This window comes from Tyto alba, unplaced genomic scaffold, assembly GCF_018691265.1.
Source record: "Tyto alba isolate M040663 unplaced genomic scaffold, T.alba_DEE_v4.0 Super-Scaffold_42, whole genome shotgun sequence".
NCBI classification, from domain to species: Eukaryota; Metazoa; Chordata; class Aves; order Strigiformes; family Tytonidae; genus Tyto; species Tyto alba.
This window is the reverse complement of record NW_024881318.1, coordinates 19,756,935-19,782,397: the sequence shown is the minus strand read 5'-3', so window position 1 is coordinate 19,782,397 and position 25,463 is coordinate 19,756,935. Positions and strand designations below refer to the sequence as shown.

At 39.2% G+C, this 25,463-nt stretch overlaps 2 protein-coding genes across 8 annotated transcripts in view; both read left to right on the top strand.

Moving 5' to 3' along the window:
• Positions 1-7,726, top strand: part of PAIP1 (poly(A) binding protein interacting protein 1) — a 30,411-nt gene extending 22,685 nt beyond the window's left edge. For all 6 annotated transcript variants that reach the window (XM_042804678.1, XM_032993068.2, XM_032993073.2 and 3 more), the window contains 5 exons: positions 1,650-1,756; positions 3,158-3,275; positions 3,394-3,448; positions 4,059-4,152; positions 6,299-7,726. In XM_042804678.1, the coding sequence (XP_042660612.1) occupies positions 1,650-1,756; positions 3,158-3,275; positions 3,394-3,448; positions 4,059-4,152; positions 6,299-6,392 (468 nt within the window). In that variant the 3' untranslated portion in view covers positions 6,393-7,726. The remainder of the gene's footprint in view (positions 1-1,649; positions 1,757-3,157; positions 3,276-3,393; positions 3,449-4,058; positions 4,153-6,298) is intronic.
• Positions 7,727-12,717: 4,991 nt separating this feature from the next.
• On the top strand, positions 12,718-24,297 carry CUNH5orf34 (chromosome unknown C5orf34 homolog). 2 transcript variants are annotated; one of them, XM_032993296.2, is made up of 13 exons: positions 12,718-12,966; positions 13,289-13,378; positions 15,615-16,249; positions 16,841-16,936; positions 18,242-18,365; positions 19,242-19,333; positions 19,542-19,611; positions 19,949-20,119; positions 21,147-21,235; positions 21,958-22,050; positions 22,851-22,891; positions 23,674-23,822; positions 23,910-24,297. In XM_032993296.2, the coding sequence occupies exons 1-13, from the start codon at positions 12,772-12,774 to the stop codon at positions 23,940-23,942; spliced, it is 1,878 nt and encodes a 625-aa protein (XP_032849187.2). In that variant the 5' UTR covers positions 12,718-12,771; the 3' UTR covers positions 23,943-24,297. The 2 variants fall into 2 exon arrangements, with proteins under 2 accessions (XP_032849187.2, XP_042660792.1); XM_042804858.1 differs by having other exon boundaries at positions 12,719-12,966; positions 23,674-24,297.
• The last annotated feature ends 1,166 nt before the right edge of the window (positions 24,298-25,463 follow it).

Here is a 25,463-nt window from a genome sequence, read left to right as displayed (position 1 = left end):
GACAGTCCTCCACAAACTTTCTCCGACATGAGTTCCTCCCATGGGCCGCAGCGTTCCCCACACTGCTCCGTCATGGGTCACTAACTTCCTCCGACAGGATTCCCTCCCACGGCTGCAGCCCTTCCCGAGTTGCTCTGGCGTGGGACTCCCCCGCATGCTGCAATCCTCCCAGTGCTGAATTACAGCAGTGGGGCTACCTTTTCCCATGAGACCCCGGCCTTCTTCGGGCATAGAACCTTGATCATGCAAGCAGGAGCAACAGGCCGTAAATCAATGTCTGCTCCACTGTAGATCTTCATGGGTGGCAGGGGGGGCCGCCCTGCCGTCTCACCACAGGATACAGGGGGGTCTCTGCTCCGGCACACCTCCCCCCTCCTTTCTTCCTCCGTTCCTCCACTGACCTTGGTGTTCACGCAGCTGCAGTAGCTCCTCCTCACAAGTCCCACTGCCCGTCACCACGTCCCTTCTTAAATACGTTATCGCAGAGGTGCAGCTGATTGGCTCAATTTCCCAAACAGAAGTGGAGCTGATGTGGAGCTGGGGGAGCTTCGAGAAGCTTCTCACAGGGGGCCGCCCCGATAGCCCCCTCCCCTGCCACCAAAAAACTCCACCACTCACTCAACCCAGAACAGTGTTGAAAAACAGAGATTTTTTTTATTTTTAAATGCAAGTGGTTTTGGATGACTTATAGTATATCTTCAAATGTTGCAGTATATCTGTAGCAGTGATAGATACAGGTTTTTCACCTGTTTGATTTGTAATATGTTTATTTTTAATTAAACCTTCTTGGTGCTATTACTGAGGATCAGGGTAGGACAGCAGTAGAAAATTGGGAATACCAAACAAGTGCTGACTACAATGCTTGCTTTTATCTTTTCATTTTATTCCTTTGTATCATCAGGTGCCATTCCAGGCATTTTAGGTCATGTAATATTTATGCTGATTAGATCACAAATTGCTATTAACTTTGATCATAGTGGCAACTATTTTTTTATGATTTAACTCTTACTGTGCAACTGCTGAGCAGTGAAGTACCTATTCTTAACATAAAATGCTTTCATCCACAGCAGTTCTAGACAGTTATCTCTCAGCAGCAGCTTCAGCCTCTTGGGTTTTATGTATTAAAATTGAGGCTGGCTTGGTCAGATAATTCTTGGTTCCTTTCATATATACCCAGATGAAATTCTCTGGCATGTCTGATGCTAGCTAAGTTGACTGAAGTGTTTCTAAAGTTTATAAAACTATTATTCTCAGGTAAGCTGGTGGCATCATCTGCAAAAACAAGGTCTTTTTTTTATAGCATGTACTTAAATAAGATCTGACAAATGTCACTGAAGAATTGTGTCAAAATCATATTTTGAGACTGAAAGGTGAGAGGTGGCTGTGAACTTCTAGGAAACATAAAAATGGGACATAGAGCTATCATACTGTCTGTAATCTAAAATAAACTGTTTACAACGTCTGTTAATCTATTTAGCAAAAAGACATAGGCAATTGGGAGCTTCAGCACTCAGTCACACAGTATATCTAAACGTAATGAATTGTTACAGAATGCCTTCTGTTTACAATTTATTAAAGTTTTGTAATTTTCTTAAAAAAACAAACAAACAAACAAACAAAAAACCCCACAACTAACTCCTTGTCTTTAGTTGACAGGCTCAGTTTTAGAAGATGCCTGGAAAGAAAAAGGAAAGAATGATATGGAGGAAATGATTCAGAGAATTGAAAATGTTGTGTTGGATGCAAACTGTAGCAGGTGAGAAGATAAATTTATATGCCTTAATAATATTCAAGAATAATGAACATGTTCAAAACATTATCTTAAAAACTTTTATGAAAAGTAAGGTGATGTTTGGTTCACTTCCCATGTTAAAAAAAAAAAAAAAATGTATTTTTCAGTTGAAGGGGTTTGGGGCTTGGTTTTGGTTTTTTTTTTTTTCATTTTTGTATTTTATCTTTCAATAGAGATGCATGTTCCACTCTTAATGGTTTTTTTTTAACCTTTTAGGTCTTGAAATCTTTCATAAGTGCTTTAAGTTCTAAGGGCAAGTATATATACAGATACAATAGTGGCAGTATCTCATTGTTTATACATTTAAATCTGAATTTAACAGTATTAAATATATACAAACAGTATTAAATATGTAACTATTAAATATATACAAATCATTATAAGTGCAAAGGCAAAAAGGAATGTTCTTTTTGTGTTTTGTTTTTTTTTCTGGAGAGTATGCCTTTTTGTCAGGGTCTTACTGCAGTCTGGAAAAAAATGAGTGGTTGGCTAATGTATCCTGCTTCTCAGTTTGCAATCGACTGAATGTATGAGGTTATCTGATTCTTCTGTACCTCATCCTCAGCTTCTTGCAAATTTACGAAAAACCTGTAGAGAGGGTTCGGACACTGTGACCTGATCTCTTGCCATATAGAGGGAGGCCAACAGGTAGCTCATAGCATCTGTGGGTTGGAATTGAGCTGCTCGCAGGAAGGGTGTGGAAAATTTTGCTTCAGGAACCAGAGAAAATAGATAGCGCAAGCTGAGGCTTCAAAGATACAGAAGCACAAACTTATTATAATAGAGAAAACAACTGAAGATTTTATTTATTTATTTCATTATTGCTCGGTGAGACTCTTCTTCCTGGACTTGCTGAAAAGAAGAAAGCAATTTCTCTTACTTTAGGGATGGAATGGGTGGTGGTATCTAAGTAATGTCTCCAATACTTCTCACTGTTGACCACAGAATTTCAGTGTCATTAAGAAGATTAAAGTTAGGAGCATAAATTAAATTATTAAAATACAATTTGAAGATCATCACCCTGTTTTGCCCAGTACTGTCTTTATCAGAAAAGGATTTGTTCCTCAACTTGTGCTGCAAGTTTGGTATCTTGATAAAAACTATAGCAATTTCAATTTCATATGGGCTCCTTACTTTACCACAGAGGATATTGAGAGGGTGAATATCTCATAATCGCCACATAAAGCATCTAGACTTGCAGGGGGAAAAATTAACACAAAATTATCTGCAAACTGGAGCAAATTTTGTCTGGGTTAGAGCTTTTCAGGGAGGATTTAACTATCTAGTATTTGCAAGATAAGAGAAGCCCCATTTCTTGCTTAGCACAAAATATTCTAACTTTTGTAGTGCTTCTCTTTATTTCAGAGATGTGAAACATACGCTTCTGAAACTAGTAGAACTGCGATCAAGTAACTGGGGTAGAGTTCATGGAACTACTCCACATACAGAAGCTACCCCTGAAAATGACCCAAACTATTTTATGGTAAGAATTTATGGATACTTCAGTTCCTTAATTTAATGTGAATTTAATTTGATTCATAGACAATCACATTGCTGAAAACTACAAGAACTACTAACTTTCTGTATAACTTTATTCTTAGAATGAGCCAACGTTTTACACTTCTGATGGTGTTCCTTTCACTGCAGCAGATCCAGGTATGTCACAGTCTTAGAGTACCTGTCTTCTCAATCTTCTTTAAAAAGTTGTAATAAAGTTTATGTCCCACTGAAGTACATTAAAAGTTGTTCCTCAAACATCTTAGACATCATTTTGGTTTCTAAGTTGTATGAGTTTAAATTCCTGGCTTTGTGTAACACATGCCTTATTCTACATTAAAAGAAGGTAAATGTTTGAAATGGAGAGTATGTATTTGAGTTCATATAGTCCAGAGGAATTTGTGTCATGGTCCTCAGCACTTGGTCTTTCCAAGAACCCAGAAATCTTAAAGTCTTCTTTTGCTTGTCCATTGTCAGTAGCAAAAGGGTTTGTTTCTTCCTTGGTTTCTTTGTTTTTTGTAATCTGAGCACAACGTGGCATGACATCATTTGAGGTAAAGACATCTGTGACTACCTTTACGGTTCTCTGGGAAGATCAGCATCATTCTTAGAGGTCGATTGATGTCCTTAGAAAACACTGTAGCAGGAGTTTTTTCTATAATATGTTTCATGCCATATATGGTTTCATTAAATAGGCTATTTTCAAACTGTATAGATGTATGTTAATTTAGAGGACTAGTCTTACTTAGTCTTATTTTTACTTTGCCAGATTACCAAGAAAAGTACCAAGAGCTGCTTGAAAGAGAGGATTTGTTTCCAGATTATGAGGAAAATGGAACAGACCTATCTGGACCTGGAGAGCTGTATGTTTTCTTTTTCAGTAATAGTTTTTTTCAATACTAGTTATTTTTAGTGTAGACTTAGGAATCCAATCTTGACAAAAATTAAACTAAATAATGTAGTTACTATATAGCTCTACAATGGGAGTTATGTATTTGTTTGGGTGTAAGTTGGTTTGTAATCACACAAGTTTGAAACAAATTTTATATTAATGCAACTGAGTAGGGTAATTAAATTTCAGATATTTATGAACATGTACAATCATACTATCTTCTCCATTAAAAAAAAAAAATAATTTGCAAGCAAAGTGAAGCACCAGGCCTTGAAGAACTGGTAGTGAGGCAAGCTGAATTCATTTGACTGATGCACATACACATCCCAGCTAGAGATGATTACAAAACTTTCAGAGCCGTTTAATGCAGGAGGTCATTAAGTTTCTCTCCTCAGGATAGGTAGTATTCCCCTCATTAAATGGCTATTCAGTAACAAGAAAAGTAACCTAATGGCAAAGGTGGAAGCAATGGATGGAAATGTAGTCTGACTTTCTGACACCAGTTTTTAAGAATTTAGTAGGAAACCAGAAGAAGTACAGTATAAAACTAATTGCTCTGAGCTTTGTATGCACCTGACTGAAGGAGTACTTTCAGATCACAATTCAATACCTAAAGAACATTTTCAGTGTTGAGTTTATGTGTGATAACAGTGCTGGCCTGGATCAATATTTTTATTAGTAAATTAGGAAACTTTGAGATCATGACTAGCTGAGGGACGTGGCAGGAACTTTGGAAGATAAATTACAGGTGTCATGAGAAATTAAGAAGCTCATACTGAGGGGAAAAAAATACCCATGTGAACCTCTGTTTAGAAGAACAAATTCAATGCAAAATGGAGTCAGGCAGCCATTAAAAAATACAGAAAATCCAGAGAGTGACATGTGGAAGACACTGAGTCAACCTTCATGCAAGGTGACTGTGGAACCTTCTTTGTTGAAGGCTTAAGAAAAGCTTAGACAAATGCTAATCCTCTGTCAGCTCTTTCTCATGACTGTCATCAGGGAGAAGGGTTCTGTCTTGAGTCCCTTCTTAAGTCTACACTCTACAAGAAAGAAGGAACAAATAAAATACTTAGACTGCTTCTTCGATTCACAATTCTGAAGAAAAAATACTTTCCTTATGCGTTTCTGTGGCACTCTGCTGTGGTTTTGTGTAAAACATACCATTTATGGCCTCTGTGCAGATAAGACATGATGATTCCCTTGTCCGGAACTAAGGCACGGAAGTTAATAAAGTGAGCACCTGAAATTAATGCACTTTTTGAGAGTCAGTAGCTGCTGACATTTTTTTTTAAGGCTGTTTAGAATTATATATACTATCATGTTCACACTGTAACTCTGTTGTCCTAGTTGATGGTGATGAACACTCCAGCTGGACCTAGAAAAAACAAGGAACACTCAAGTTACTTTCCAGTAATTCCAGGCAGAAAGAAAGCTGAAGTGATCCTCATCACTTCCCAGCTTTATTTTGAAACTCAGTGGTAGTCTGCACTCTGTGCAATACTTACAATCATTATTGGAATCCAGTATTTTCTGTCACCTATATAAGACAGATCTTTTCCGAAAGACTCATTACCATATAATAGAAGGTAGTATAATGCAGGTGCAAAAGGGAGGTGATTGAAGGTTGCCTTCTTTCATGTATCAACAAATAGGAATTCAGGTTTTCTATACAAATATATTCTTCAACTAGTGTGCAACCAAGACAGCTGATGCAGTATTTGAACTAGGCTGTTAACAAACCAAAAGTTATGGTAATATGATGCTAATTATGTTTTTTGAAAGTAGATCGGTACAGATGCATTATTAAATTTTGGGAAGCTTGGACTGCATTATTGCATTTTCTATCATCTCGGCTACTATTTCTGTCTTTTAGTCGACAGCATAAGATGATCTAAAATGGTGACAAACACTGTAGCCATTTGTACATATCGGTGCTGCTTTGAGGTTTCTGTTTATCTGTTTTCCTAGTACACAGGATTTTTTCCCTCTTCATCCCATTTCAGAAAATGTCATGGTTAACTGTTATTTTTCTGTTTTATTCATGGCATCTACATAAATGTTTCTGAAAATCTGTACATAAACTTAACATCTTCGGTGATTTTTTATTTTTTAAGGTATTTTGATGACATTGATGACGAGATGGATCCAGAAATTGAAGAAGCATATGAAAAATTCTGTCTAGAATCTGAACATAAGAGAAAACAGTGAGATGTTGCACATTAATGTTAGTTTATTAAGCCAGTTTAGGCATGGTTAGAATACAGAGGGACACAAAATATGTGTACCAAAAGAAGGAACTCGAGTTTCTCCAAGTACTAAAGTTATACAATTTCCATTTTGTTTAACAGAATCTGCTAAAAATTGTAAACTTAAACCCTGTAACTTAAACCATTGTGTATATATCATAGTTTATTTTATGTACAGGTATATGAACAATGTTTTGGCTGCAATTAAAATTATTTTTAAATTATCATAATTGAAATAAAATTTAATGGGGAACTGTCCCATCAAATTTCCTTTGAGAGTGAAAGGGGAAGAATAACTTGATTTAAATTTAATTGCTTGCTTGCTTGTTTTGGTATATATTGGAATTTACTTATTCTTTTTACCTTATACAAGATGTCAGGATATCTGGGTTTTGGTTTTTTTTTGTTGGTGGGTTTTGTTTTGGTTTGTTTTTTTTCCTAAGGAGAGTATGATTCAAATAGGGATTTTTTTTTTTTTTTTCTTGTAGATCCCAATCACGAGAAGTGGTTTGTGAAAGTTTCGTTTTGTGGGGTTTTTTTTGTTTTATTTCCTTTTTCTTCCTCTCCCAAAACCCATATAAGCGAGGTCCGGAATTTTTTTTCTGGGATAACATGTATGTTGGTATGTGAAAAAGCAAGCAGTATTTCAGAAGTTGTGTGCTTTCAAGATCTTTCGTTCAGATAAGCTTGTTTTCAACTTTTACAAGCAACCTTTAGTTTGTTGTGTTCTTCAGGAGTATATGAATATAGTTACATTTAACCCATGCTTCTTAAGGGTATGTGCAGTGCTTGGGCTTTGAGGGTTTTTTGGTTTTGTTTTTTTTTAATGTATCTAACATGTCTAACCTTCCAGCAACCCTTGTAACTTTCTCCATTCTAATTTTATATAGTTTGATTTAATTTTGTAGTTGGGGTAAATTCATATATTTCATAAATGTTAACGTTCTGAAGCCAACTGTTCTTTTTTGACCCCATACAATCATGTTAGTTTTCCTAGAATACTTCATCGTTGTTGCCAAACTCAGTTGTACTGTTTTCTGTTACTGGTTAGACTGAGTAGAACTCCTTACCAAAAACAAATGGAGATATTTTCCAAGTTAGCTACTATAAAGAACACATGTTGTAAATATGCATGTAAATAATTCTGTTAATATTTCACTGTTATTTGTTGGGTTAAATAACTTGTGCATCTGCTAATAGAGTGAGCACTGACTGTTTTCTGGATGTTTATTTAACATACTTATTTAGGTTGGAGTTTTGGAAAATAAAATCTAACTAGCTTTGTTTCCTTTGGTATAATTTCACTACCTTGTCTTTTTGCTTTAAAAAAGAAAAAAATGGTGTTTTGCCCTTCTTCTATCTCCCCTTCAGCTAACAATCCTTTTTTTTTTTTTCTTTAAAATACACACTTGTAAAGAGTATTATCTTTTAAAATTCATGGGAAAAATAAAATTGTATCAGAGGGCAGTATGGTGATAAGAACAATAATAGCATTTCAAAGTCTCTAGACTAAAATCCAGAAACTAGAAAAGTGAAAATTGAATTAGGTTATTTTCACATTCTCTAACATTGGGTATTTTTCATACAAAACTTTTATTCCAAATACAGGCCAGACTTCTTGCTGACTTTACAAGCAGGTGTCTTGTGGAAAACATATTTACTCAAAACTTACAGTCCCAAGGAAGAAGCATTCATATATGCATTATAGTAAAATAATAGCATTTTCAAGGGACTCCACTTTACGTTTTAGTTTTTAATCTTTTGTAGTGTGTCTTTTTTTCTGTAAAGCAGCTGTCAGACTCCAGATGTATACTCTTGTTATCTTGAGGAGACATTATGTCTTACATGTAGGTAAGAAACATGCCGAGTCCTGTACAAAAATGTTGGGAACTAGGAATTGTGTATATGAAGCAATTCAAAACAGGGTTTGCAAAATAAGCTTTGTCCTCCACCAGAAATACTGAAAAATCATAAAGCAAGACTTTTGTTCAAAGTAGTGGAGAAGTTTGTGTTCTTTGAATACAAAGCTTTGCAAGAGCTTTAACCCTGCACTGCAGTAAGGAAAAATTGTTTAAACTCTGTCCTACTGAGTAAGAAAGAATCTTTGCCTTAAACACAACAATCTTTCCTACTTCATCTTAAATCTTACAGAAGTCTAATACAAATTAGTGATGGTGAAATGAGATGTGAGAGAGCAAAAGAAAGCAGCAGGTTTTGCACTGTCATAATCACCATTTGCTGCTTGTCTGCACACTTTTAACTTCTGATAGTTTTGTGTATGATAGAGACGAGTCTTGAGATGTTTAAAGATCATGTCATCTGGATTTTAGCACCTATACATTTCAAGCGCACTGTGCAAAAGTGTATTTCATCTACAAGTTTCTGAACAATACCTTGCAGATAAACAGCCCTTTAAAAAGTTGTATTTTCTTTGTGGCATAATGGTAAGGCAGTGAAAGCAAAGAAGCATGGAAAGCAAACTGGGGAGATGTGAAGCAAACCTCTTCAGCACTAGTTCTGAAAGGAAACATACTTTGCATTCAAATTCAAGCACATGGCCAAGCTTCACGCAACAGAAAATGTATGCACAATATTTGCCACTCTTGACAGATGAATTGTGATTTAACAAAAATGCTTAATTGAAAATCACACTTTGCTTAAAGTAATTTAAAACCGAGCTCTAAGAGGTGTTGCTTTGCATGTACTTTGCTTTTGAATGAGAGTTACATATTCGGAAATTAAGTCAACTTTTTCCAACTGGTTTCCTTTCAAATTTGCAAGAACTCCTCACTACTTGTGGCTTTTTTTTTTTTTTTTAGGAAAACAGTTAGTCACTGGGTTTTCGCATGTTGGTTCTCAGTGTAATTGCAGCACTACAGAAAGAAGCAAGACTAGCTCAACTACATCAAGTATCACAAATTATGCATACATGGGATTTTTTTTTTAATTGAATAATTCATTATGGTGAGGCGCGGAATCACGACTTTACAACCAGTAAGGTTATGAAGAAGCTATGTTTATTCAGCGCTGGGCACACGGGGGATGATGCCACCACAGAAGTGCGCCACCTGGAGTGGGAAAACAGCCCCTTATTATTGCTTAAAAACGTTACATATTCACTAATTCTAATACATATGCATCACTACTCCAATAATAGGGAGGGAATATTATAATTAGTTCAGAGAATCATTAACATATCCCCCCACCCCAAATTCCTCCCGTCGCGCTTGCACAGTGCTCCCTGGTGGTTGTGGGCAGGGGTTCAGATGAAGGCTCATAGTCTTCTTCACGGTGTTCGGTGTTCGCTAGCTGACCCTTACTTATGCGCCAACTCAGTCCTGTGGTCACGTACACCTTGTCCTTCAAGTCTGGGATAATTTGCAGCTCCTTTGTCTTTATGGGTCAGTGGTTTTAGTTCCTCTCTTATCTCAAGGACAAGAGATACCAGAGATGGCCCACCCTGTCTTCCTTCCATTCAATCACAAGGGAGTTACCGTCCTTTGATGTGGACCATCAATGGCCCATCTTGTTCTTTCTCATTCCATTGCAAAGGAGTTACCATCCTTTGATGGAGGCCATCTGGTGAGCATCCCAAGAAGGGGGGGCTATGGGGTTAGTGTGAGCATCCCCTGAAAGGGGGGGCTGTCGGGTTAGTGTTTCCTCAGATCAATGGCACTGCATATTAGTGGCATTACTGGTTTGTAACAGCCATCCTTATTTCTCTCTGGGACAGTACTTTCTTGAACTCATTCAACTGTCAATAGCTCAAGTTTACAACTTCTCTCAGACTGAATTACAGTTCTAATCATCCAGCCTGTGGATCCGAGTGGCTGATACAGGAACATAAAATGACATTGTGGCCAAAAGTCAGGGATGATACTGCACTGTTTGTGAATTGCTGATTTACCACCTCTACCTCAGCCTGCGTAACCTAATTCCACAGTTCCTGCGCTGAGGGTTCTGACCATGGCAGTGAAGTTGCCAGTGAAATACAATGCATAGTCCATAAAAAATAATAATAAAGGATTCATAATTCAGATACATAGTTTGAAGCTTGCTTCTGGCAAGTACTATGCATGATAATTTAAAAGGGTATTGCAAATAGATATATTTTGATGCATGGCTTTGTCTGCAGCCACTTGTCTGGATGTTGACTCTATGCTTTTGATGAGACAGTGGTTGTAGAAGATAGGGAGTTGTACTGAATGCAGTTCCTCCATGATTGCATATTGCTCTGTCTGAGAAATCGGTACCTCCACAGGTAAGGAACAGCTGTTACAGCTAGATGAGACCATGTGCTCTAGCATGGCCTCTAGATCAAAGGATCTTAAGTTACAGTTGCTTAGTGCTTTAAGCAGGAACTGATAATAAATTGTCACTTCACTGTAAACTGCCATCTGTTGTCCAAAAAACCTGGGTTCTTTTATCCAGTGTGCAATGAGCCAAAAAACAGTCGAGGTATTTGTTTAATCTGTGCCTGTGCAGAGATGGGTGCCAGGTAGTGATTCCGTCAAGCCAGCAGGCCGCACACAGGCAGGTGACCTAGTTACACACTTCCAACTGCACAAACAATGCACGTTTAATGTCACCACCGTTGGTTGTTTTCTTACCCCTTTGCTCCTCACGGGTTAACAACATGCCTTGTCTCCCTCACAAACTCAAAGAGTGGGGGTCTTAACCTGAGTCGGGGCTTTACCTGATTGTTATAGGTAGTTTAAGGAAAATCACATCCAAATATGGATTAATGAATCTTTATTAAGGTAAGAGAGCAAATGCAGCGGTGGTGTGGCCGAGGAGGGGAGGCAGCTCCGTCCAGGCTCACCAAATTGTTCAAGTTTCAAACCCCCTTTTATCCACACAGCTGCCAGTTTCAACACCTTCGGCACGCCTCCTGTCTCCTTCTACAATCTTATCTTCTTTCTTCAGTCCTGTGCTCACTACACCTTGTCCTTCAAGTCTGGGCCAATTTGCAGCTCCTTTGTCTTTTATGGCTCAGTGGTTTCAGTTCCTCTCTTATCTCAAGGACAAGGGATACCAGAGATGGCCCATTCTGTTCTTTCTCATTCCATTGCAAAGGAGTTACCACCCTTTGATATGGACCATTTGGTGAGCATCCCAAGAAAGGGGGGGCTGTTGGGTTGGTGTTTCCTCAGATCAGTTCCCCCCTTTTCTTTTCCCAGTAGTAAAGTCTTTTCTTAAAATTTGGATCATTGTACTAATAATAGCTTTAGCCTAAGAAGTAATTGTTTAATTACTTTTAGCGAAAGCAAAATTCTTCTATTATTTATCACATGATCAAGAGGTGTGGTTTCCACACTATAATGAGCTAAATTCATCTGAAGGACACAACTTGGGCAGTCTATGGTATCTCTGAGCACATGACCAAGGAAAGTTTCATTGTTCCTCCATCCAAGGTTCCATCTGTTTTGCAAGGCTCTACTATTCTTGAGCCTATCATCACCTCCCAGAATGTTTCCTTTTGCATTTGCTTTCATCAAATCCACCTAAAACATCTTTCATTAAACTGTGACTATGGGGGGTGACGGGCAGACGGACACGACAGTATGGTACCCTCCAAAAAGTCAAGTAGGCATAAATTTTTAATTGGCCTTTGGGAAACTAATCTTCCAGCTTATCCGGCTAGGGCTTCCACCACCCAGTTGTAAGTAGAGGGGTATCTGTCACATTTCGGCGCCCTGCGAGCGCATGAACGTCAGGCGGCACCGCAAGAGAACCGTGTACGGGTGATCTGCCGGTGGGGTCACCTGCGGAGCGCCCGCCCGCCCTCCCGGCGCCGGCCCTCCGCCCGCTCCTCGCTCCCCAGAGCTGCCCGGCGGCACGGCCGGCGCCGTCCCGCGTGGGGAGGCGGCGGGGGCCGTGGGCTGGTGCTGCTGCCGCAGGCGTCCGAGTGGCCGTGCTCTGTGTCACGGCACCTGCTGAACGGTGTGTATCTTAACAAAGAGGCGCAATTACAAAAAAAACGGGGTTTAGGTTTGTTTGTTTGTTTTGTTTTGTTTTGTTTTGTTTTTCCTACAAGTCTAGGTCTTTGCACTGCTAGTTTTCATTTCTGGAGCAGCAAAAAAAGACACCTCTATTTCCAGCAGGCAAAAACTCAAAAGGAAAAAAAAAAAAAAAAAAGCCGAAATAAAAAGACACGGTGTGCATTCCCACCCAGCTTGTCGCACAAACGCGTGGGTACGCCAGCCCGCATTTCCCACCCGACCCCCACCCGCAGGGGGGTGGCGCGAACCTCAGTCCACGGGCCCCCGGCCTGGAGGGGCGGGGCCTCGTCCGCCCCGCCCCGCCTCGCCCTTCCCGCCGGGCGGGGCCCTGCCGCGGCCATGGCGGCGGAGACGCTGATGGTGCTGTACGGGGACGGCTCGGTGGAGGTGCGGTACGCCGGGGGGTCCCGCTTGCTGCTGTCCCCCTGCGGCTGCGAGTACCTGCTGGAAGCGGCGCGCCCCGCCGCTGCCCACCCCCTGCAGCCGGCGGAGACCGCCCGCCAGCGGGTCGCCTTCGTTGTCAGCGCCTACCGGGTACGCGGCGGGCGGGCGCGGCCAGGCCCGCGGAGAGCGGGGCCGAGGAGGGCCGGGCGTGGGGTTGGCCGCGGGCTCGGGGGCCGGGGCTGCCCCTCGGAGGGGAGCGGGGAGCGGCCGGCTTCCCCTCAGGCGGGGCCCCGCAGCCCCTCAGCGGAAGCGAAATCGTTGCTCCTGTGCGTGAAATGGTGGGTGGAGGGGTGGGGGGTGGTCTCCTGGCCTCTGCTCCAGCGAAGAAAAGGATGAAAGCAGCTTAAAGTGTTACCGCCGCATAGAGAAGCGCACAAGGTAACAGCGTTTGTTTTTCATCACTCTTCGACAGGAAAAACTTCTGCGAGCTCTGGATTTCCGGAACAAGTTTTCTTCTCGCCCGTACTTACCTTCACATGTTCTACCTCCTGAAAGAAAAAAGGTGAGAGGCACGCATGCCCTGCTTTTGTAAAACAGGCTTCCCCAGTAGTCTGATAAAGTGAACTTGCATGACTTTACACGCAGGTGTATGAGTACAGGCCTTCAAGATCAAGAGAGTAGTCTGGCTAATGCATTTGTCAGCTTGGTTAGAATGCTGCCGTTTTAAATTACAGTTTTAACTTAATCCTCTATTTATGCTTATCCTGTGTAGTTGAACACTAGAAAGAGTTCATTCACTCTTACTAAGACAAAAACCTAGGAATTTGTAAATGTGGTTTGAGCAAGTGGTTTTATGTATCTGTTGGAGAATGGCTCAGAGACAAGGGTCCTGAGCCCACCGAGCAGTTGTACGATCAGAGCCTGTTTTAGGGGCTGATGCTGGGCCTCACTAGGGTTTGCCTGCAGCTGCTCGCAGCTGCTGATACAGGAGGAATGTCAGGGACGCTTCAGCCCTGTGTACCGTGGTGTGTCGAAAACAGGTTAAGAGGAATTAGAAATAGTGGCATGAGAAGCTCGTGCTGTTAGCTAACTGCAAGTAGGTGGACCATACAAATACGACCTTTAGAGCTTAAGCTAATCAGCTAGTGACTAGTAGGCATAATAATTAGCGTTGTCTGTATAAATATATGTACCCTGGACCAATAAAGAGAGTATGACTTTCATCGCATCGGTGTGAGGTCTAACTCTGGTCTCGCCCCCTGTATGAGGTCCCTCCTACATGTATCGTCACTTTTCTGCACTTGAAAACTTTCAGGGAAGACTTGGTGAAATAGGACAGTGTTTTCCAAGAGGCTGTCAGGTTCAGAATCCTGTTTCCCCGCTGAGGTACCTGTGTGAGTATTGTGGTTTAAACCCAGCTGGCAGCAAAGCACCACACAGCCCTCCCCCACCCAGGGGTGGGGGAGAGAACTGGAGGGGTGAAGGTAAGGAGACTCACAGGTTGAGATAAAAACATTTTAATGCTTGAAATAAAACAGAATAACATTAATAGAAAATACAGACAGGTAATGCACAGTGCAACTGCTTGCCCACCAATGCCCAGGCCGTTCCCACCTAGCAATGCCAGAGAAGGGAAGGTCCCAAAACCGCAGTCCTGAGGAGTGTGAATACTCGTTTGCTAAGTTTGTTTCACACCTTATTTGCAAGAGTTTGCATTGCTGTGTTTATCTGGGATCCAGTGCTTTACCTGTAACCTTCAACTGACAGCAGACTAAAGATATTTTCTGTGCAGTGGTCGGGTATAAAGACAATACAATGGAGAATGAGTGGATGGCTAGAAAGGCATTCTCTGTTTTGACAGAATATTTATAGTTTCAGAAGGTGATTAGCGCATTTTCTGAACTATAACTACATCTTCTCTTTGGGCAAAGCTTTAATCCAGGGTTTGTGGTAGATGCAGTGCTTGTTTGGAGTAATTTGTTGAGAATCATCTGCTTCATTTTGTAGAAGGGGTAGCACAAGGGCATATGCTATGAAAATGTTTTATGTTTGCTTTGAACAAAAGTGCTAATTGAAGCAGCAATCCATATTTGAATATCACAGCACTAAGATGAAGCTATTCTTCTGAGACTTTCCAAATATATCGTAGAAGCCTAAAATCTTTATTAAATTAAGTTCTTCTTCAGAAATATGTTTTATCCACATCCTGGTAATAGCTATGTAACTTCAATTGTGGTGCTGCAGGATTAAGTAAGATTACCCACCTAGCTGCAAAACATTTTCAATAAATTTCCATTTTGGTAAGAACACATAAGTACATGTTACATGCCATTTTATGAGCTTATTTTAATTTTATATATAGAAAATATTTCAGAGCGCATGGGGTTTTAATGTACACAATTTTAATGTGGGCTTTGCATGAAGTTTACTGATAACTGATACGTAATTTAGGCTCTCTCTTCAGTGTTTCTTGAGTTGGAAGCACAACTCATCTACTCTCTGTGGGCAGTTGTGTCTGATCAGTTAGCCATGTACCTTAGTAGTTCATGAATGCATATTAAATTAAAACATTACTGCAAGGTAGCACTCTGTTAGAACAGGAGGAAGCGTATGTGAAGGTTAGATATTTTGCTTCATCTTGAGTTCATGTACACAAATAAATGCAGAGTAAAGTTTCTTGCCAAACATCACCTTGCACAAGGACTGAATTAATTTAAAAGTAAATCCTCCACTGTAATTTATGGGAAGCAGGTCATTTTTATTTTGCTGCACATTCCAATCCTTTTTCTTGTATTAAGATTCTTTTCAGTGATATCTTACAAATCAGATGGCCTGACCCTGCTACAGCTGAGCTGACAAGATGCATAGACAATGGCAGTGTGAGGATCTCGTCAGTAGATGGTTACGCTCACCTATACCTGTCAGAATTACAGCAAGAATTTACAGTGGAGTTCTTATGCAAAGTCAGCCAGTCATCTGCAGCATCCCTTCACTCCTCTCAAAAGAACAACAGCTATCAAACCAGAGATCAGTATGGAAAATCAAATAAAAATTCTGTTGCAGAAATGACACTGAAACAAATGAGAATAGAGGATAAAAACAATGAACGTGGTTGTGCCAAAGGTAAACAGAGAGAACCAACCAAACCACAGGACCAAAAGTACGGAGATGGAGTCCCTTTATTCTACTCAAATTGTTCTTCTGAATACACATGGGTTACACAGTGTTGGTCTGTTTCCTCCTACCCAGAAGAATGGAAATACCCTTTGTCGTTGGCACTAATGTGCTGTAACTTACATACTGGTAAGACGTGTGAGAGAAACAACCATACATCAACAGAAGCTGGTGTTTTAATGGACCCCGAAGCACTTGAAACAGTTTCTCATTTGCCTGCAGCTTTGCCACTCAGCTGCAGAGCCCCACACTTACACAGGTAATTTAAGCTGTTTGCTTTGTAGTTGTTAACATATGTTTTACAATTCTGCAGTCTGGAACTTCAACTTCCAGGAAAATTACTGCATTCCAGCTATAAAAATAAAAAAATTAGTCGCATCATTTTTTTTAGGAATTTCTTGAAACGTGAAATTTATGAAACTAACATTCTATATCCTGCTGTAATATGAATATATAGTAATTAGTCCACAGAAAAATACATTTTATTTTCTGACATGCTGTATAAATAGGAAAATGAAAAAAAAAAAGAATACTAAATAAAGAACACAGGTTTTGGGTTGGTTTGGGTTTTTTTCATTTTTGAGAAGACAGAACTTCAGAGGTGGGCCAGTGACATACGTTCTGTCAGCACCACTAAAAATAATTTTAGAAACACTTGCAGGTTTGGAAAAAACAATTTGGTAACTAATGTGGGTAACTAAGGAATCAGAGGACTCTGGAAAACATGGCCTCTTTTCCTTTGAATAGGTGTGCACGCATCTCTGTTGCTGGTGTGGAAATCAGTACCTGCACACAAAAAGAAAAACCCTGACCTTCAGACTTGCTGAAGCTTTCATTGTATTTTGTACAGGTGGACTTTCTGTGACTTCTTTCAGAACCAAGATACTGAAAAATATTCATGCCCTCAGCTAATTCAAATTGTATGGTGCCAGGGTGTATTTTATAGGTATGTAAGAGATGATAAATTTCATGTTTGGAAGACCTAATTTTTATGGGAATTAAGCCTTATTATGAGATTTCTTACTTTGTTCCTTTCTCACTCTTTGAGAAATTGTACACAGTCTTCATGTAGGAATCTGTTCATTTCTCCTGTTTGTTCATCAGACTTCAGATTCCTAGTACAGTGTATTTCAAGGTCTGAAAGTGGGTATGTCTGAAATAATCTGAAATCATGTTAGAGGCTTTTAAAGAAGTGATCTGATTATCTAATTTCTTAAAGGTTTACTGGACACCTGGAGCTCCCACAGACTTTACTGATACTTACAGTGTTGGTTTCTTTGCAAAGTACATTGCTCCTTTTGATGCTGCAGATTTCATGCTTTAGAAACGTTTGGTTTAGTGACCTACATAATATGCATGTTGAAGGCAGCTGAACTACTGTTGATTTTCCTGGAAAATCAGCATGTCCATATGGTTTAAAGACAAAACAAAAAAAAAAAAAGACCCATAAACTTTTTCTAAAAGAGCCCTTTCAAATCTATTATACAAACTTTGAAAATGCTACAGTTGCTATTAACATATGAAAGTATTTGATAAAAGCTTAATCAGTCTTTAAAGCTTTAACCTTTTTGCTTGGTGTTCTTCATTTTTCTCAGTGTAATTCCTAAATTTTCATCTTATCTGAACAAAATGGTTAGCAGCTCTTCAGTACTATACCACATTTATTTGGCAATATGGTCAGTAGCCATACTAGTCCTATAAGTCCCATTGCCAAAGTCCAGACATCTAACCACAGAGTTGCATAATTGGGTCATTAAATGGTTTTGGGGCTCCAAAATACTGTATGATCACAAGTAAAAGACCATTGGTCGTAGTAAAGAACACAGCTGCAGTGGAAATGAAGACTTTCAGGTTGTTCAGGAATTGTTCAGTCTGACAGTTCTCTGTGTACATTAGCTAGGCCTGGTCCATTAAGAATGTTGGATTTTTCTCTTTAGAATCACTGTATTTTGTGGTCAGTGGAATGAACAGCTCTTGTGAGATGTTTACCTCAACACAAAAATGCTTTCCTTAGCTTGTTTAACTACCACCCCTCATGCACACATGCAAAGAGCCTGGTAATGCTAATCTTCTGTGTTAAAAGAAATAATTGGTACACTGCTGTTTGTGAAACAGTGGAAAGTTCTTCATATGCGAATTGTGTTGAAAATGTGTTTCTGCTTGATGCTTTCTTCAAATGCACTAACCTGTTTTGCTTGCCTAGTGACACAGCGTTTTAAATACTTGTTAAAAATCTTCTTATTTCTCTTAGATTTATCCATGGTAGGACAAACATCACAGAAATTTATCCTGGTGATGACTCATTTTTCAAGTCAGAGGGAGCGTTTTTGGGAAACTATTTCATACATTATGCAATCCACAAAGGAACAAAAAAGGTATAAAACTATTTTAAAATATATTCTGAATTCCTTCAAGTTAGCAGTCATGATTGTTTTAAGACATTTGGCTATGCAGTCTATGGTGAAGTCCCTCCATTGGTAATTACTGTAATGACTCAATCAATCATAAAAAAAAAGTGAGACTATTCCTTCTGTTTCAGAATGTATTTTTGTGAATTACAGATGCAGTAAGAAAAATCTTACTCATTGTAACACTTATTTCACAAGCTCCAGTATGTACTGCAGTAAAAATCAGCAATAACCATTTCTCAGTAATATAGAACTTTAGTCTTTAAACTGACATATGGATTAGAGTTTATTCTTTATGTAACTGGAAGTGTTTTCTTTTTTACTGTATGGAGACAGAACCTAGAAGATGCAGGTTGTTCTGGCTTTGCCACAGATGAGCTGTTCAGTGCTGGAGAAGCAATCTTGCCTCTCTGTGTCTGTCTATTGTTAAGATTCCTCAGAGATCCGCTCCTGCGTTCATGCAGTGCTTTGTATTTTTAAAGCAGAGTTACAGGTCAACTTTGTGTCCATCAAACCTAGCCTTTAGCTTGCAGTCTGATACAGTTATTCAGTAATGAACTACAGTCTACCCTCTGGTGAGACAACTTTGAGTCCATAATAAATATGTGGAAACTGTGAATGTTTCTTACCACAGAAGTAGGCTTAAAGAATACAACTGCTTTTTTTTTTTTTTTTTTTTTTTACTTTTCAAGGAGATATTTACCTCTGTTCTGAGGCAAATTTAAAAGTGATTGTAGTTGTTTTCTGGGAGGTCAGAAAATGTCCTATCCTGCAAGCTCTTAGTACTGTTTTCATGCTACAGTACCTGTAACTAACTCATCTCCTTTCTGCTCTTTACTGCAGAGAGAAGAAAAGATGTATTCAGTAAACAGCCTACCTCCTGATGTACCAGGAAATCCATACTCTATATCCTCCATTATTACTCAGGCAACCAAGTAACTTTATTTTATATTTGTTACATTAATACCTCTGACTTTGAAAGGATGGTAGTTAAAATTACGCATAATACTTATTATGACATTAAGTTTAAAAATTAAAGGAATTAATAGTAGCACTGAGGATGTCTATAAATTTACAGAACAGCTGTTTAGAAGACATAGTAAGTATGTAATGCTTAATATTTTGTTTGGTTTTTCTCCTCAGAATACTTCAGTACTGCTACAAGACTAAACTATCATTAACTCATAACTATTATCTCTGCTGCTGGAAAATGGTATGTAGCTGAAGAATTATAAATCTTTCAGTGTTACAAGGATGATTATCCAAGCAATAGGGAATAGGACCTAATCTAGAGGGAAGAATGGTGAGTGTATCCTCAAAGATCAGAAGGTACATATTTAGGAACCAAAACCACGCAATGTAACGATATATTTGTGAAAAAGTAAGCAATTGCATGATGAAGAGAACTCAAAAAGTAAGCAATTGCATGATGAAGAGAACTCGATGTGGTCTGGAAAAACAAGTAAATTGAAAATCTGGGAGAGATGGAAACAGCTGTAATGATGGATGTTATCTTTGGGCAAGTGTCTAATGTATTTGTTTGGTTCTAGGTACCTGAGACAGATGGACGAGAAATGTTACCAGTTTTGCTGTATGAAAAGGTTATTCCCAGCATGGGAAGACTCATTGTGTACTCAGATCATAAAGTCCATGCTGCTTTTTGGGATGGGACTACCCTGATTATGGTCTGGGATTACAGCTCATCCTGTAGTATGATCCAGGTAACTGATGAGTTAAGAGGAATAACTATTCTGAAAACTCTTCATGAAAAAGTGCTACTAGGAAACAAAACAAAAGTTTTGATACCTATAAAATACAAATTGAAGCCTTGAGAGATTCATAACTCACAGGAGTTTGCTGCTGTGGCTTACCCTTGAGCTTGTACAGTAGTCTAAGTGAAAACAGGAACTATCTGCAAATGCCACTGTTAATATATTACCAGTATTTTAATCGGAAATGAGGAGGAAAAATATTTTGGTGCATAACTGATGCCTAAAGAAGAGTCAAATGAAACTTTACACTTTTAAGAAGTCATTCACATTGATCAAAGAAGGGATTATTTGTTTTTTATTTCAAATTACCTATAATTGAGCAAATGGATAGTGAAAAATTTCTTGAAAAAGTAATCTTGCACATATGGTATTCCATATACATTTTTATATCTACTTAATATAGAAGTAAAAAGACTATGTTGATTTTTGAAAAATGGCACTGTAGAGAAATTTATGCGAGTGAGGATTCAAGATTGTCTGCTGAGACTTTCGGCTTCTGTGTCTTTGCTTATTACCCTAAGGTGACAAGAAACAAAAAAGATGTTGAAGTGTCTGAGGATATCTGTATTTATAAACCATGTAAATATGATAGTTAGTGTGTCAAGAGATGCAGTATAGCTTCCTGATGTGAGCTAGCTCAAATCTGTATACTCAGTCATGATAAAAGGAGGAAGAACTGAGAATTCCACAGGTTTGGAAACATTTCTACACACTTCTAGAAATAATTTATTCTTGAATAGCACAAAACAAGTGTTGGGGCCATGCCAGGTGTGGGGTTTTTTCCCTCCCCACATTTGTCATAGCAGACCATACCAAATTCTATCCTTAGCATAACACAAACTTTTAAGTGTTTAAAGTGGAATGTTCATAGATACTTAGTTCTTAAATTGGCATATTATAGTTGCTTTTTTTTTTTTTTTTTTTTTTTTTCAGGCAGCAGCAGAAAATGAATACTTGTAATTTTTTTCCTTCTAAGGTAAATGAAGATGTAGGCTGGTGTAAATTAACTACTCCTGATGGGGTACAGCAGCTAGTACAAATAAGTCATCCTGGAATCTATGAAAGGTATAAGTAATTTAAACAATTTAAAGTTAATTATAAAAGAATTCTGTGCAGTTCCTTTTATGTGAAGAAATGGTATTTACTGAAAACACATTGGAGGGGGGATCCAAACACATAACAATAAAAGCTCCACCTTACATCTGTCAAAGATTCAGGATCTGTATGACCTGGGACCACTGCATGCTGTTATTCCATTATAATTATTACACTAACGTCTTTTATAAAAATATCTAGAGCTGCAATTTGGCACTTACATCAGTGGATGGGGGGAAAATAAAATTTAGTCCTATATAGAGCTAGTACATAGAACTGGATAACACTTCATCCAGTTTTTGCTTCATTACATATATTGACCTCTGCCTGCAGATTGCTTTCTCTAATCTGCTTGCTCTAATTACAGCCTCATTATGGCAATCATCAGAAGTTTACTGTGCTGCATTTTAGCAAACAGTTATTCACCGGCAAAAATTAACATTTGTACACTATCCATTACAAACCATAGAGCTTTATTATAATTTTCTATAACCGCATAGATTTAAATATGGAGATTTTAGACAAGTGGGAATCAAAAAATGGCAAGGAAACCTGGAGAAAAAGCTGATTTTGAATCATGGTTTTTTTTTGTTCGTATCCAGGTGTATTGCTTAATACCTTCTTTTTTTTGCTTGATTGAGTGTATTTCTTATATAAATAACTACCTTTTGTGAATTTTCATGTTCACATAGGTACATCAGAACAGCAATAGAATGGTGCAGAAGTTTGAATGGAAGGAAGGAGATTCCCGAATATGCTGCACACTCTGTAACTGAAGAAAATTGGTATTCATCTTTTACACTAAATAATTGACTGCAAATAATGTTGAAAATAAAACTCAAAAAGCCTATAAACTGTGAATTTTATAGACTGCATTTCCTAAGGGTCAAAAATGGAAGTGGAAAGTCCATTTATTTTGTGTGGTTTCATATTTTTCTGCCAGTGTTTAGAATGTTAGGTAAGTTGAGTTGGTGATTCTTGTTTCATTGCACTTCTGCCTGGCTTCGTTAAGAATAGGAATTACAGTGACCTTGCCAAAAGAGGATTAATGTTCAGAGATGGTATCTTGCAAGGTGAAGAAGAGAAGTTAGATGAAGAAAGGTGTCTTTTAACAGAACACCAAGGAGTTCAAAATAGTACTTTGAACTGCTAAATGACACTTGTATCTCTTGCTAATGTGTCATTTTTGATACATGCTACTGACTAAAGGTCTACTGACATCATATACAAACATATTCACATATTTAAAATGTGTTAATTGAAATGAATTACATTTGCACTTGTAACACAATTTATTGCAAATTCAGCAGCTGATTAAATGAAAATTATATTTATGCATATATACAGCAAAGAGACTATTTTTAGAGCAGAGCCCTGACTTTTGGAAACACAGATGATTGTTGAATGGCAGCCATTGACCAGCGGTATGAAAGACAAAAATAAAGCATTTTTTTTCACTTGGATTTTGCTCATCTAATTTTCAGTATTTCTGGAAGCTATTAAAAATCAAAATCTGAAGTATAAAATACATTTGAGAATCACTTATGATACTAAATTGTTTAATAATCTGTATTTTCTTGGACAGGTCTGCTGATGCTGAGCTGAAAAAAATACAGAGATTTAACTGTATCCTTTTGAAAGCTCTAAAGATTTTTCACTTCTATGTTGTTACTCATCTGCGTATGCAAATCTGCATTTTTAGATCATCAGAGGCTCTCTATCCTCTTCTCACCTTCTTTTACTGTCTTACCCACTTCTTAAAATTACCTTTCAAAGCCATTTTTTGTTTTCTTACTTAGAATTTTTGTTTTATCATTTATCCTGTCCAACTTCTGCATCACAGCATCAGAAACAAAACCAGTGTCAGAGTACAAACTAAAACAAAAGATCACTCATAAAAGGAAGCCCTTTAATGGGTATTGCATTAGTTTTGCTAACACACATCTGCTGACCTGTTCTGAAAAAGGAATGGTGCAGTTGCCTTTGGGCTTGTTGTTGCAGTACAATACCTTTCTGTTTATCAACTACCTCAGTATTGTTCCATTGCATTCAGCCAGCTCAAAAAAGTGTGCTGCACTGCATGCACTTAAGCCACTCTATAATTGTCTTTAAGCCAGTGTCCAATTTTATTAGTATGAAAAGTACATGCTGTTAACTGTACAGTGTGACATCAGATGTTTCCTTTTTAACGTAACTTTTGAATAAATTGAAGTCTTAGTTAAATACAATTTCTATAAATGTTGTAGACATTTTGAGTAATATATTCTTTTTATTTTTTAGCTTTATGTAATTACCGTGCTATGAAATGTGAGACTTTGCAGTGCAGAATGATGAATACAAATGTGGAGAAGTATTTTTCTTATTATGAGGAAGAGTTTGATATTTTTTCCTTAACAAGGTAACACTAGTTTTATTGGATAATATCACTGTTCTGGAAAGGACATCTGCTGCAAAAAACACTCCATCTGGTATTAGTGCCAGAAAAACAGAAAACGGGAGTGAGCCGGAAGAAGTCGATAAAGTGTGTGTCTCGGAGGCTTTGGAAAAAACTTCTAAAGTAATTCAAGATATTGAGTCTCTGCTTTCAGCTTTTGGGAAGTGAAACCTCTTAGCATGTGAAGACCTGTGTTCTCTATCTTCACAGGAGCTGTCTCAGCTATGTCTGAGGAGGCTTTGAGGTGCCAGAGGAAAGAAGCCTGAAAGCAGAGTGATGAGTTGTCATTGTAATACCACAGCAGACTGGCAAATTCTGTCAGTTGCCATTATTATGCTGCAGTTCTATATTGTGTATGGGCAAAAAGAACAGGCGAAATAATAGAGCACAGCTGTATAAATAGATCAGGGTTAACAGTGCTGCTTTTAAATGTATGAATGTCTGTTTGAATTGTTTAATTTTATGGAGGGTTGTGCAAGTAACATGGTTCATGGCTGAAGTGATGGGTAGGGATAAGCAGTTTTAATTAAAAATGTGGTTTCATTTAGAAGCTTATACCGAGTAGTTCAATATTGAATAAAAAGTTTCCCAAACTTTATTATACTGTAGTAAATAAATATCTAAAGTGTCCTCAGCCCTTTCTGGTGTGTGGCCTGTCACTCAGTGGTGCACAATACCTTTAGTGATAAAATACCAGCCTGTTATCATTGGTTCCTCATCCAGCAGTTCACTGACTAATAGAATGGTTTGGGTTGGAAGGGACCTTAAAGACCTAGTTCCAAGCCCCCTGCCATGGGCAGCAACATCTTCTGCTAGAGCAGGTCACTCAAAGCCCCGTCCAACCTGGCCTTGAACCCTTCCAGGGAGGGGGCAGCCACAGCTGCTCTGGGAAACCTGTCCCAGTTTCACATCACCCTCACAGTGAAGAATGTCTTCTTTATCTCTAATTTAAATCTACCCTCTTTAAGTTTAAAATAATTACCCTTTGTCCTATCACTACACTCACTGATAGAGTCCCTCCCCACCTTTCCTGTAGCCCCCTTTAAGCACTGGAAGGCCACTCTAAGGTCTCCCCAGAGCCTTTTCTTCTCCAGGCTGAACAGCTCCAGCTCTCTCAGCCTGTCCTCACAGGGGAGCTGCTCCAGCCCCTGATCATCTTCGTGGCCTCCTCTGGACCCCCCCTGAGCAGGTCCATGTGCTTCTTGTGTTGGGGCCCCAGAGCTGGACACAGCACTGCAGGGGGGTCTCACGAGAGCAGAGCAGAGGGGCAGAATCCCCTCCCTTGACCTGCTGCCCACACTGCTCTTGATGCAGCCCCGGACACGGTTGGATTTCTGGGCTGTGAGCGCACATTGCTGGCTCATGGTCAGTTTTCCATCCACTAACGCCCCCCAAGTCCTTCTCCACAGGGCTGCTCTCAATCCACTCCTCGCCCAGCCTGTGTTTGTGCTTGGGATTGCTCTGACCCATGTGCAGGACCCTGCACTTGGCCTTGTTGAACTCCATGTTGTTCACATGGGCCCACCTCTCCAGCCTGTCCAGGTCCCTCTGGATGCCATCCCTGCCCTCCAGCGTGACACCGCACAGCTTGGTGCCATCGGCAAGCCTCATAATCTTGTCGTGAATACCAACCCCCTGTTCTTTAATGTTTCTCAGAAAATTTCTCCCTCCGAACCCAGCCCCGCCGCCCTCGCAGCGGCGCTGCGCCGGGCGAGCGGGGGAGGAGCCGCGCGTCTCCCGGCGTGCTCCGCGGCCGCGCACACC